Raw genomic sequence first — 12,344 nt, 5'->3', positions numbered from 1 at the left:
ACAAAGAATCTTTCGAAAATCTAAATATAAAATCAAGATTTTAACTTAAACTTAAACAATATAACTATTTTAATATAACTTAATTGTTCAATAATTTTAAATGCTGCCTGTCTTTAAACTGGAATATTTGTGAGGGGATAAAGGCAAGTTAAAAACAAACGATGAACAGAAATGCAACAAAGAAGATAAATGGGAAAAGGACTAATGAATGAACTACACAAAAAGAATTTCACACATTTGGCTAATCTAAAAACAAAAGCATTTTTGATATAGGTTTTTTTATGAAGTATGTATCTTCACTAAATAACCCAAATAAATACTTATAAATAAACCCTCGTTATACTTTAATTTATCAATGACGCAATTAAAATTATCTATGTATAGTTTAGGCAATATGCAAAACTTCTGGGTGCATACCTGTCTATATATGTACATATATTTTGATACCCTTTCAATATTAAATTATTTTTGCAATATGAACTTTTGCTGCACTCACCGTTTTTTTTTCCTCTTGGCCTTCATGAGAGTGGATGAAGGTAAATTAGATTCAGGTTGAGCAACAGGAGTTGTTGTTGGCGTCGTAGTGGTAGGAACTTCTGGATACGGGTATGTTGTGGTACCATCAATTACTTCCGAGGCCGCAGCTGCAGCAGCAGCGTTCGAGAATTGCGTTGAGATGTGGTTAAGGATGTTCGAGGAGATACTTTCGGTACGACGAAAAGTATTACGTAGAATATTAAAGGAAGAACTGGAACTGGGTGTCAGCGTTGGAGTTGTTGGGGGCGTTGCATTATGAGATGCTCCTTGGGCATCTTCACTTTGTGTACGCACCAATAAACCATCTGTGCTCATTTTGCATTAATAATAATGCTATTAACTATATTCACAAACTAACACACGCGATTGCACTCGAATGTAGTTTTTACACGATTTTAAAATTATTTTATAATATTTTGCACGAAATAAACAAAAAACAACTTGACGAGAGAAATAGAAACAGCTGTTGCATGCAGGTGCAATGTCTAATAAACGACTTGGAATGGGAACGTTTTGAAAAATGGAACGATATTGGTTTTGTCAATCGATAACTATTTGGTGTCCCGCCAAAAACAATACAAACTTCACTTTTTCTCTTGTTTTCATTTTTTGCTTACAAATATTTGTTTAAAATGGACGCTGAAATTAAGCAACAATTCGACGAAATGGGCGTAGAACCCACAGGAGCGGTGCTGGACAAATGCATGGAGTTGGCCCTTTCATACAATGTCAACGATGCCACCGAATTTGTGGAACAATGGATGGCCTTCAGTTTGTCCCATCTGCACGGTGATGAGCCGACCATTGAGAATCTTGGAGAGTTTGAGCGTAAGGTTTTGCAATTGCGACGCGATAAAGTAGGCTCACGGCAGAACACACAAAAAGAGCAGATCGTCCACCCTCTCCACTCCAACTGTGGCATCCGCATCCGTCATCGACTCCAGCTCTTTGGCCACCTATGGTGTTATTGAAGATGAGTCTATGCTAGGACTGAACTATGACTATAGTGCTGACAATGGGCCGGACTCAGCGATGCACACACCCAAGGCTAACAAGAATATTGCGCGCTCTGCGTCTCTTAAGAGTGGAGCTCTATTTAGTCCGGCCAGCTACACTCCGCAATCCGCTAAACGAACACCGATATCAACGGACACAGTAGTGGGACGACCAGGCGATATTGTGGACACGTTCGGACATCCCAAGCTAATTTCCGGGTCCTCATGGCAAGCTCAGGTGGAACATTCCGTGCCTGTGAGTCAGAAGATTTTGCATAAAGAATCCTCATTGACAGCTGACAATTTGAGTTATATGCACGATTTACTTAGCGAAAGATGCAATGACTTGTACGATCGTTTCTTGGATATTGGGGAAGGACTTGTCGAAAAAAAGTTGGGTGACGAAGGAGCAGCTGAATGCAACTGGTATCCCCAAGATAGACATTCTCTGGAAGCATTGCATATGCTCCATGCAGTGGGCATGGTACATTCTGAAGATGACGGTCCTTTGGATCCGCATTCTACACTGTTAGCAGTTTTGGATGCGGATGAGCAACAGAACAGCTTTCTAACGCTAAACTTTTCTCGCATTAAGTCAGCTTCCATTTTTCCAGGACAAGTGGTGCTGTTGAAAGGATTTATACCCAAAGGCAATACGTTCGTGGTTGAAGAAATCTATACGGAACGAAAGCTGACACCACCCTTACCCCTTAAGCTAGACCGGGAACTGCAGTTTGTCGTAGCTGCTGGACCATTTACGCATAGCACGGACCTGTTCTACGATCCCCTGCACGATCTGCTTAAGTATATTAAAGATCATAGACCGGATGTACTTCTGCTTACCGGTCCGTTTGTAGAGGCAGAACACAAGATGGTGGCGGAGCTTGCCGAAGCATTTGATTCCTTCTTCGAAAAAATGATTGTTGGGATAATGGAGGTAATCGGTAGTCATACCCAAGTGCTGATGGTTAGCAGCCAAAGGGATGCCATGGCTCATTCTGTGTATCCGACGCCACCGCCATCAATGCGTAGAAATTATCCCAATTTGCATTTTCTGCCCGATCCTTCGATTGTGGATCTAGACGGCATCACAGTGGGTGTGACATCCACGGACATTGTAAGCCATCTATTGAGCCACGAATTCGCTGTTAATGCTGGCGAGCGGTTGCACCGTGTCATTAATCATCTGTTCAATCAAGGTTCCTTTTATCCTATGTGTCCACCAGGCGATGAGAATATGTGCTACGATTCGCTACTGGCCCAAAAGTATGCGCAACTCAAGCAGCTGCCCAATATTCTGATATTGCCCAGCGATCAGCGACATTTTATTCGTTTGGTTAGCGACTGTTTGGTAATCAATCCTGGACGTTTGGCCAACACAAAAGGCGGCACCTTTGCCCGATTCCTGGTGACACCTACAGCTCCAACAGCCACTGCCAAGACTGTCAATATGTTCAACAGTGCCGCCTGTCAAATCCAACGCATCTAAAACAAAATCCAATTTTAAGGAGAATGTCTAAATGCAGCAGAAATCTTAACAAGCATTCTTATATAATACATACATAAATAGAATACTTTTATTTTAAGTAATAATTTAAGGTAAATAAATCGTGGATAATTATCCATTCAGAAATTTTAAATTAATGCTCTTTTATTTTGTTACTTTGCCAAATCAAAACTAAAATTGAATCCTGATTTAATTAAATGCTAAATGATTAATCACTGACTAATCCTGCATTTAACAATTTCCAGAAAATTAAAATTTAGATGTTACAGAACGGAAGGATATATGTATATAAATTTTGTTGTCGTTGTGTAATGAAGCAAGAATTATGGGATTTTTATTCGTCGTTGTGGCCTGTTCTGATAATATAGCTTATGCAGTAAGTCCTATTGTAAAAAATAAGTGTTAAAGCATTTATTAATTTATGTTTACATAATAATAGTTTACAGCTAACAGTAGGAAATGATATCTAAATGTATTTATTTATATATATATATACTCGCTATAATGTACGCTTGATGTAATATAATTAATGTATGTGTAATTGTTTCTTTATGTCTCTATGCACGCACAATAATAATAATTATACAAATAGATTATAGTATTCCACACACTATGTCGAACTCTATTCGTTTATCAAGTGAAGGATCTCGCATAATAACTAAATCAGTTAAATGAAACTCCCAATTGTATATTTGAACTATACAAACAAAAATACTGTTTCTGTATCTGAATCTGCATGCTATGATGTGTTGTTGTCCCAATAAGACAATCTAATTCGACCCGATCCATAAACTGTGACCGAACTGTCGGCTCATGTTCTTTGTGTGATAAGTAACTATGTGCCACTTTGTTTTATTTTTGTTTTAAGTATGTCCTCGCACTGGCCCTGGCCCTCCGCTCGATGATACTTTCGAATCATCACCATCGATGTCATTTGGAGCTGCTACTACGGCCGCTTTCGATGGTCGGCGGTCGTCCAACAACTCGGCGCTGCCCGGGCTGCGTTCAGTTGTTGGGCTCCTGCTTGTATTGTTATTGTCGGTTGCTCACCCCCTCCGGGTTATGGACACCGCCTGCGCCAGCTAGGCTATGCTCCATATTCTTCACAATTACATAGTTAGTAATGTGATTTATGGCCTCGTCCTGCAGTCGCTCGGGCCAGCGTCTCATGTACGATTTGATGAAATCACTGAAAGTGTCCACCTTATCGGGCGTGCTTTTGTGGGCATCGACAATGTTCTTGACAATGTCAACAAACTTATCATAATCTTCGTGGGATTTCTTAATCTTATTATAGTTGGGTACACCACCATTGGTGTTGCCGCCTGGTCCGCCAGAACTGGCGCCAGCAGCATTCATTTGCTGTTCCATATTGCTATCCGCTAGACGAGCGGATGCAGCAGCAGCCACTGCCGCAACAGCGGCAGAGGAGGCCATAAAATTATCCACACTGCCCGCATTGGGCGGAGGCTGGGAGTGGTCCATAAAATGGCGATGCATGCCGTACTCCGTTCTGTAATGTTAATCAGGGATTAGACTAAATCAAAACTAATAACTCAGACAGAAGCATACTTGTAGAACCCCTCCGTATTGTTGCTATTGAACTCTTGCTGAGACATTGGATTTTTCCAAACTGGTGACTCTGATGTGGATGGTAGGCTGCTGGCACTCGATGAGCTCATACGTTTGTCTCTGTGAAAAGAGATAGTGTCAAAGGCTGTTATGATCACCAAAAGAGCTGAAAAATTTATGCTACGCACTTGTAACCCGTGTGAGATGCCAGACTCTTAAACACATCATCCACTTGACTATAGAACTTCCAGGTGCTTATTATACCTGTGGTCTCTAGTGTTTTCTGCTCCTGGCGATAACGTTGCGTCAGATTGTTGACTTTAAAGTGCACCTCTAGTGCTGTAACAGGTACACCAAGCGAAGTTAACTGCTTGGCCATAGCCACATAAAGATGGCCATTGCGTTTAATGGTGCGCAACTCATAGGCGCAAACTTTCCATAGTTTAATTAGTTCCAATACACCACTATCCTCCCATTGTCGACGCTTTTTATTGAATTTTTCATACTATATATGGAACAGATGATATTATGTTTTAGAAAATGACTCCTTAATGATTGAAAAATTAAATATAGATACCCACAGGCATTTCACATGGGTCTCACTGGCGACAAATGGGTTTGCCCAACAACGTTTGTCTGCCGTTTAAAGCAGAACATGGAGCGTTTTATTTAGCATAGATTGGAGAACATTTTTGCACCCAACATCCGGACACCTACAATGAATTAAAATGATTTGTTTAATAGTTTGGATCAAAAATTCAACGAGTACAGGATATTATCCTACTGGAACCACATTAAAACGTTAGGCTCGTTGGACATGAAACTTGATCAATTCAGCATTTTTGTGATATATTTATAATATTTAATTATTCTTTGGAACATTTTTTGCTTTAGAACAAAATGCTGATTCATTTTTCCGTTCTCAAAAATCATTAAACTAATTTTGGACTCTCACAAGAAATAAAACCAATCTGCTAGTTTTTCATTACTTTTTTGACATCAATCGGATCTTCCATATCAAAACACAATCATGGGTGAATATTATGCAGAATTAATCACATAAACTTAAGCATTTGAATGAAAAACATCTATCGTTTTTCTCATCTTTAATGGCGTCCATCCATATGGATAGTAACTATTAAAACTATTATAAAATGTCCAATAGCTTAAACACAATTTAATTACAATTTCGGATGGTTAATCATCATTAGACCGGCACACACACACTAACATAACCTTCACACGCATACATTAACCCAAAGTGGAAACATTAAACAAAATGCTAACACAAAAAACTATCTCTGGTAAAATGCGCCTTCGACCCCTTGAAGTAACAGCAGCGACGGCGGCAGTGCAGCGGAGAAAAGCGAAGTTAACGCGACGTTGGCTAAAATCATACTGAAGCGGTAATTCAAGTATACAACAGAGTTCCACCTTTGGGGCAAAATGAAGATGCTCCATCAACGAGAACAACAACAGGCAGTCGACAGCCACAGAACAGCAGGGCAGGGCAGGGCAAACGGGGAAGGTAGAGGAGATGAGCTGTATAGATGGTTACTTTTCTTCAATACACACACACACATACACACAGCCATAAACGCACACATACACTCGTACAACTTTTTCCCTTTTGCAGAGATACACACACACACACACACACTCATGCGCGCAGGTACATACTTTTCCTGGCAATTACAACAAAAGGCAAATTATTGTTTCTTTGCAATGACTGCGGCAGTGCCAATAACTACAACCATAACTCAGACATATGTATAAGCACGAAACGTAATAAATAAGTTAAATAATTAAACTCGAAAAACGATTTAAGAGGGAAAGAAACACACGCAAAAAACACAGCACGAAACGTAGTGATGCCAGATGCAGAGATTCTGTATAAGTGCCATCTCTAACATATCGTTTAGTAGTTGCGGTGTGGGTGGGGATACCTTCGGTTTCGATTCATCGATATCGATATTCAGAGATGCGTAGCTAAAATAAGTGAGTAAAATTGGAAAAAGACTATTTATTTTGAAATAAAATTATAGCTGCCCATTGCACCCAAATATTCAATGGAAAAAATTTATTTTTTCTATTTGTCAAGAAACATTTTTTAGGTGTACTCTTGACTTGTTGACCGATTTTTTTTTTTTTTTGATAATTTTTAATTTTTTTTCTGACAAGCACGAGCTAGGTCGTAGTCCGGGGAAAACCGCTCATTGCTCCTTTGCCAATTTATCGACGAACATTTTTTGATACATACGTTGAAATTTAAATCAACCGGCTTAAAAAAACTCAAAAGAACGTTGAAAATTGAATGGCAATGTTAAGGAAAATGAAAATATATGAAAATGTACAATCATAGGCTAGCCACGCCCATCCTACCACCGGTCAATGATTTATGCTCAGGTCTAGCTGAGTTTTTGAGGCCTGGCCATGTAATTTATCTTATGTGTGTATGTAGCTTCTCCCACCTTCTTCTCTACATAAACTCCAACTGCCAGCTTCAGCTCGTTAAGAGGCAAGCAAAGCAAAAGCAACAAAGCAAACGCATTATCATCATCATCAGTGGAGTACCCCCTCCTTCCACGCTATTCCATAACCATCCCTCTGCGCAACTGCTTTTGTTGGAGCTCACACACACATTGATACATGCCGGTCATCATCATTAGGTTTGGTTCGAGCTCCGGCAGCGTCAGCTCCAAATGCGAACGTCATTAGCGAGAGAGTCGGGCACTGGCACCGGCAGCGGCAGCAACAGCCCCCAAATGTGAACGTCATTAGCGTCGAGCTAAATAACAAAAAATGATAATGATAATGTTGCTGCGGCTTTGGGTAATCATCATTAAATTGCACATCAGCATCGTCGTCGTTGCGTTGCCTGAACACACGGAAGCCAATGTCGAAGTCACCCACACATACAAATACAACATTTAGACAACAAGGTCACCAGTATCATTCAAATTGATGTTTATATATATTCAATATGGAATTTAAGTACGAACTTGGTTTGATTTCTGCTTAGCCGACGAGTCCTCAGCTAGGAGCTTCTTAAGATAAACTAACTGAAACCTGTTCTCCCACTAGCTTTGACCTGGCGTTCGAATTTTTACCAAAACGAAAAAGTGGTCAAATTTAAATTTAAGAGCAAATAAAGTGCGGACCGGGATTGCCCAAATTACTACAATAAGCTTACATTTAGTTACTTAAAAGATTTTAATTGGGTTAATGTTTCGTTTTCTGTTTTGCTATTTGTATCTTAGAGGGATATTTGTATTCTTAAGTACATATGTCGGTTTTCAGTGGGCTAGTAACCCCACGGGACATTCTTAACAAGATGTTTATCTATTCAGCACTTAGTCTAAAGGGAGATCCTGGTACGTGCTTATCTCCCCATTTTGCTATCAAAGTGTAAGCTCCCGATTCACTAACACGATAGATCACTCGATGGACATTGCGTCCCAAATGTTTGACAAATACCTCATCACATGGATATCCTTTTGGTCCAAGGATACCCACAAAGAGCATATCATGTCCAGCTTGACTGGCATCCACAGTGAATTCGTTACGCTCCACAAGATTAATGTGACTTAGACCTAGGCCACGACTCTGAACTTTACTGGCATCCGATTGAAAGACCGAATCTGGCTTCAACTGGTTGAGATTTGTACCTTCACCAATGACCACAATAATAAATGGTGATCTGGGCAAGGGAACAGAATTGCATTTAATGTGAACCTTGTAGAGACCTGCTCCAACATTAAGGTTGCTCTCAATTTGGAAACGCTCCGGGTCCAGTTGTTGTTGATGCACTGCTACAGGCTGACCACTGGGCCCCTCGAGACGAACATCGAAATTACCCTTCACTCCATTCCGTTTGATAATAAAATTTAATTCAGAATCGACACGCATGGCGCCATTGGGAAAGTGCATCAATTGCACTTTACTCGGATCGGTCAATTCGGGTGCTATGTAGACGTGTGGCGGCTCAGTGGGATATGCATCTGTAGAAATGTTGATGGCACAAGAAGGGCCATGGTAATCGAAATGGAGTGTGTGTATAAATAGATATTTCAATGTTTACTTCCTCATTCGACGCTCGGTCGGTTTTACTCACCCGCCTCGGGTGTGCGTTGATACCGCCCAAAGGTTCCATCTTTCTCCGGGTCTGGAGTGCCCGAGATGATGGAGGAAGAGGAGGCACTCCCTGCCGCATTTATATTCAAACGAATCTCCTGCGACACTTTAAACATGCCAATGTTAAATATTTCCCTATTTCCGACTCTCCCCCAAAAATTACTTTTTATGTTTTCTTAAATATTTTTCCCAAATATCTTTTTAAACCTATTTTTGTTGATCGAATGATGGACAGACACCGTAGCAGACTGTTTGCTCTTCCTTTCCCTAATGGCACTGAGTTAAGTTGCGGGTGTGTTCGGCAGATATAGATTGAGGAAAATGGGAAAAAGTATATTTATGTATATGAATTCGTGTCTGTGTGTGTGTGTGTAGTATTCGGAAACTCACGATTTTTAATATTCTCCACGGTCTTTCTTCTCTATGGGGCCAAAAACAAGCGCCAAAAACATATAGTTGGCATCTAAGATGCAAATGTTTATGATGCTATTTAATGGGCAAACTGCCAATAGTATTATGTATGTACATATTTTCGAGTAACATCAATGGAGATAGTATAAAAGTAGGGTAAACTTTACTAATAGACAGTTTGCAACAAATAAAGAACTGAACAATTTATGGGCGTAAAATTCTCAAAAGAATTAATAACAATTTCACCCACAGTTTTTAATTTCCAAAGGGCTTCATTCCTTATAGCAGCCTGAATTTTCGTTAAATATAGTTTATCTGATGGCCTTTTTCTGATTCTAGAAAGACTTTTACACACATTTTTAATTTGTTTGACATAAAATTTAAAACAATCTGTAACAATAACAATGCACTTAATTATGGCGACAGAATAAAGAAAAATGTCATATGTCAAACATTGGTATTGTCTTAGGACTGAAACTAAATATTTATAAATTAATTCGACCTTGGAGGTAAATAAAATTTGTAATATAATGAATTTGAAAAGTTTATCTACTTAATATTTGGAGAATAATCAGGAATCTTTAATAGTGTCATTAGCATCATATAGCAATGCCTTCAGGCCGTAACCTTGATATCGTGACCATTTTGTACATTATGATAGAGATGTGGATAGACAACCATATCTGTATTTGTCAGATTTCCGGTCTCATAGAGCGTCGAAAAAACCTGGAAGAATAGTTAGGGAAAACAATAAATGATGGTAAAGGGTTTGTTATGGGGTTCAACGCACATTTTCGGCAATCTTCATGTTCCTTATGGCTTCGGTGCGCATTTGTAGCCATGTGTGACGCAGTCGCTCCTCTGCCTCAGATATAAAACCGGGAGTCCAGTGCTCCTGCAGGCGATATAAATGAATGCGATTCTTCTCCCGCACAGCCCGTGGCAACATTGTCGATAAACGCTTAACGCGAGCTTCACGCTTGGGTCTTCCATTGAGCATTTGCATTTGCTTGGCTTTCTTCTCTTCGATCTGAATACGCATCTTGCGGGCCAGATCTTCGCGTTTCTTACTAGCCGCGGTCTCGGCAAAAATGGACACCTGATTGGTCTGACCATAGAAGCGGCTATAATAATTGATTTTAGCTGGATCCGGTGGCGGCATGATGCGCCTGAAATTGCCCATGTGGCTTTCCTCCCAGGCAATCTGTTGGGCCAGCGAGTCAATCTCTGGATCACCAGTAGCTCCAGCATTTGGATTTGGAGAAGCCTCAACCCTAGATGTGCCTGACAAGAGACGAGGTCGCTGCAATCTAAAGAAGTGGAAAAAAATGATCAATTTGTGTTGTTCAATGGATGTAATTAAGGATGCCTACGTTTCGCCTTTGCTCTTGAGGAGACGCTGCTTCACCCGTTTACGATCCTCGCGCATAATCTGTTTCTTATCCGCCAGCACGGTGCTCACCAGGGTCAGTGTATCACGTATTAATGGTCGCTTGACCTCACGATCCACCTGCTCGTTGGTGTGAAAGCTGGGCGAATGATTTACCTCCAAAATATAGGGCTTTAGCTTCCAATCCACCAGTATATCAAAGCCCAGGATCTCGAAGCAGGCCTGAATCTTGTCATGGCCTGGAAAACAGGCATGATAGTTATGCTTTAGCACTGGCCACGCACTTAGAACCGTCTTGATGATCACATCGTCCACATTGCTCCAGAACTCTTCCACATTGTAATTGTGCCGCCGCATCCAATTGTTAATGGCGCTCAGTTTTCGTTTGCTCCCGCAATCATCATTGTCGCACATCTCGTACTGCGAGTTCCGCTTGTTCACCGAGTAGTTGGTCAAATGCATGTACAGATCGTTGGCATTTCCGGGTGTTGGTTCCACATACTTATTTGTGGCAAAGCGTGCCAAGCCCTCATTGTACACAAAGATGCGAAGGGGGTCCACTGAGGTGACAAGCGTGTAGACTCTTAAGTCGAACTTGTAGCCATCGATAAGCAGAGGCTATGGAATATGAGATGGCAAAATGAGAAGAGATTGAGTATCTCGTATATGTATATACCCACTCGATGTACATAGGTCTGACAGATAAGACGTTCATGGGGACCAATGGTCTTGAGGTCATTGGTCAACCAAATGCCACGTCCCTGTGCCCCAGAATCAGGCTTCAGAATGAATGTGCGCCTGTGATTCAGGGCGTAATTCATAGCATCGCCATAGCTACAATGTATAAGGTTTCATTTTTAGTAATAAAATTCCAAGTTAAACCCGCAATCCTTACTCCGCCGGCAGCATCCAGGTTTTGGGAAAGATCTTGTAATCGTGTGGATAAAACTTTTGCATGCGGTTTAAATTGCGCGATAGCAGATCCTTGCGACATATCTCAATCATGCCCGGAAAGTGGTTAATCTGCTGGAAACGTTTCATGTTCTTAAACAGTTCTACACCTGGAAACGAATCGGACCACAGGATATTCCACAATTTGGACTCTTTCACCAGCTTATAGCCCAGAGCTTTCGATATTTTGCCAATCATGGCATACCGTGAGTTGGAGACACAAATGGTGCTTTTGGAATCGCTGTGACAATACTTTATCATGTAAGCAAATTTAATAAACTTATCTCATTAATTCACCTAATAGAGCGTTCCTCTTCCTGCACCAAGGCAGCATCCTGTCGCCTGATACAGGCCACACGAAAGCATTTCTGGTTTAGTTGTATAAATCCTTCGTGTTTTGTGTCTGTTTCTGACGTGGCCAATTTCACGGAACTACAAGCGGCCGCTTGACCAGCCTTAGGTCGATAATCCCCATCTGATTGATGCGCTTTCTTCTTACTTTTAATCCTTTTGGAACGACAGCAAGGTGATGGGAGAGACTTCTGTGTAAAAGGGATTTTAGATGTTGGCGAACTAACCCGTTCCTCATCGGAGGCCGGATTGGGACGCCTCTCACTGAGTGCCATATCAATAATACGAGTCACTCTTGAGCGCTGCTCTCGATCTTTACGTATCTTCTCTTTGGAAAGATGACGCAGCTCTTGAATACGTTTATAAAACTTGGAATTTTTTAAATTCATTTCTCAAAAAAACGGTCTTTTATAAAAAAAAAAATTAACTTAAATATTATTGACCCAAGGTAAAACTTGAAATCTGAACAAAGGTCAATGAAAAAAGACCGGAAATA

General features: G+C 40.6%; 4 protein-coding genes across 4 annotated transcripts; 1 reads left to right on the top strand and 3 right to left on the bottom strand.

Annotated features, from left to right (window-relative positions):
* The first annotated feature begins 1,089 nt into the window (after nt 1–1,089).
* On the top strand, nt 1,090–3,172 carry PolA2 (DNA polymerase alpha subunit B). Its single transcript, XM_068300465.1, is given in 2 exon segments — nt 1,090–1,448; nt 1,450–3,172. Coding segments are annotated over 2 exon segments (1,851 nt in total). The 5' UTR covers nt 1,090–1,169; the 3' UTR covers nt 3,022–3,172.
* On the bottom strand, nt 3,166–6,487 carry LOC137584881 (uncharacterized). Its single transcript, XM_068300466.1, has 5 exons — nt 6,292–6,487; nt 5,193–5,324; nt 4,800–5,116; nt 4,612–4,731; nt 3,166–4,552 (listed from the first exon to the last, which is right to left on the bottom strand). The coding sequence occupies exons 2-5, from the start codon at nt 5,196–5,198 to the stop codon at nt 4,072–4,074; spliced, it is 924 nt and encodes a 307-aa protein (XP_068156567.1). The 5' UTR covers nt 5,199–5,324; nt 6,292–6,487; the 3' UTR covers nt 3,166–4,071.
* Nucleotides 6,488–7,805: 1,318 nt separating this feature from the next.
* On the bottom strand, nt 7,806–9,007 carry LOC137585288 (filamin-A). The gene is made up of 2 exons (XM_068301005.1): nt 8,726–9,007; nt 7,806–8,612 (listed from the first exon to the last, which is right to left on the bottom strand). The coding sequence occupies exons 1-2, from the start codon at nt 8,859–8,861 to the stop codon at nt 7,954–7,956; spliced, it is 795 nt and encodes a 264-aa protein (XP_068157106.1). The 5' UTR covers nt 8,862–9,007; the 3' UTR covers nt 7,806–7,953.
* Nucleotides 9,008–9,715: 708 nt separating this feature from the next.
* On the bottom strand, nt 9,716–12,327 carry TTLL6B (Tubulin tyrosine ligase-like 6B). Its single transcript, XM_068301204.1, has 6 exons — nt 11,795–12,327; nt 11,442–11,738; nt 11,227–11,380; nt 10,530–11,164; nt 9,947–10,466; nt 9,716–9,882 (listed from the first exon to the last, which is right to left on the bottom strand). Exons 1-6 carry the CDS (start codon nt 12,235–12,237, stop codon nt 9,772–9,774), a joined length of 2,160 nt encoding a protein of 719 aa, XP_068157305.1. The 5' UTR covers nt 12,238–12,327; the 3' UTR covers nt 9,716–9,771.
* Between the last annotated feature and the right edge of the window lie 17 nt (nt 12,328–12,344).

This window comes from Drosophila tropicalis, unplaced genomic scaffold (assembly GCF_018151085.1).
Source record: "Drosophila tropicalis isolate 14030-0801.00 unplaced genomic scaffold, ASM1815108v1 contig_878, whole genome shotgun sequence".
Taxonomy (NCBI): domain Eukaryota; kingdom Metazoa; phylum Arthropoda; class Insecta; order Diptera; family Drosophilidae; genus Drosophila; species Drosophila tropicalis.
Note: the sequence above shows the minus strand (reverse complement) of the source record. Positions and strands in the feature narration are given on the sequence as shown.

What these genes read in the sequence shown, in the direction of transcription:
- LOC137584881 (XM_068300466.1), bottom strand. An exon ending in GCATCTCACACGGGTTACAA is followed by an intron (nt 4,732 to 4,799) that starts GTGCGTAGCATA and finishes CTCTTTTCACAG; the next exon opens with AGACAAACGTATGAGCTCAT. An exon ending in AATACGGAGGGGTTCTACAA is followed by an intron (nt 4,553 to 4,611) that starts GTATGCTTCTGT and finishes TTAACATTACAG; the next exon opens with AACGGAGTACGGCATGCATC.
- LOC137585288 (XM_068301005.1), bottom strand. Translation starts at nt 8,861, where the DNA reads ATGTTTAAAGTGTCGCAGGAGATTCGTTTGAATATAAATGCGGCAGGG. An exon ending in TCAACGCACACCCGAGGCGG is followed by an intron (nt 8,613 to 8,725) that starts GTGAGTAAAACC and finishes ACATTTCTACAG; the next exon opens with ATGCATATCCCACTGAGCCG.
- TTLL6B (XM_068301204.1), bottom strand. Translation starts at nt 12,237, where the DNA reads ATGAATTTAAAAAATTCCAAGTTTTATAAACGTATTCAAGAGCTGCGT. An exon ending in GAAGAGGAACGCTCTATTAG is followed by an intron (nt 11,739 to 11,794) that starts GTGAATTAATGA and finishes GTATTGTCACAG; the next exon opens with CGATTCCAAAAGCACCATTT. An exon ending in ACATGAAGATTGCCGAAAAT is followed by an intron (nt 9,883 to 9,946) that starts GTGCGTTGAACC and finishes CTATTCTTCCAG; the next exon opens with GTTTTTTCGACGCTCTATGA.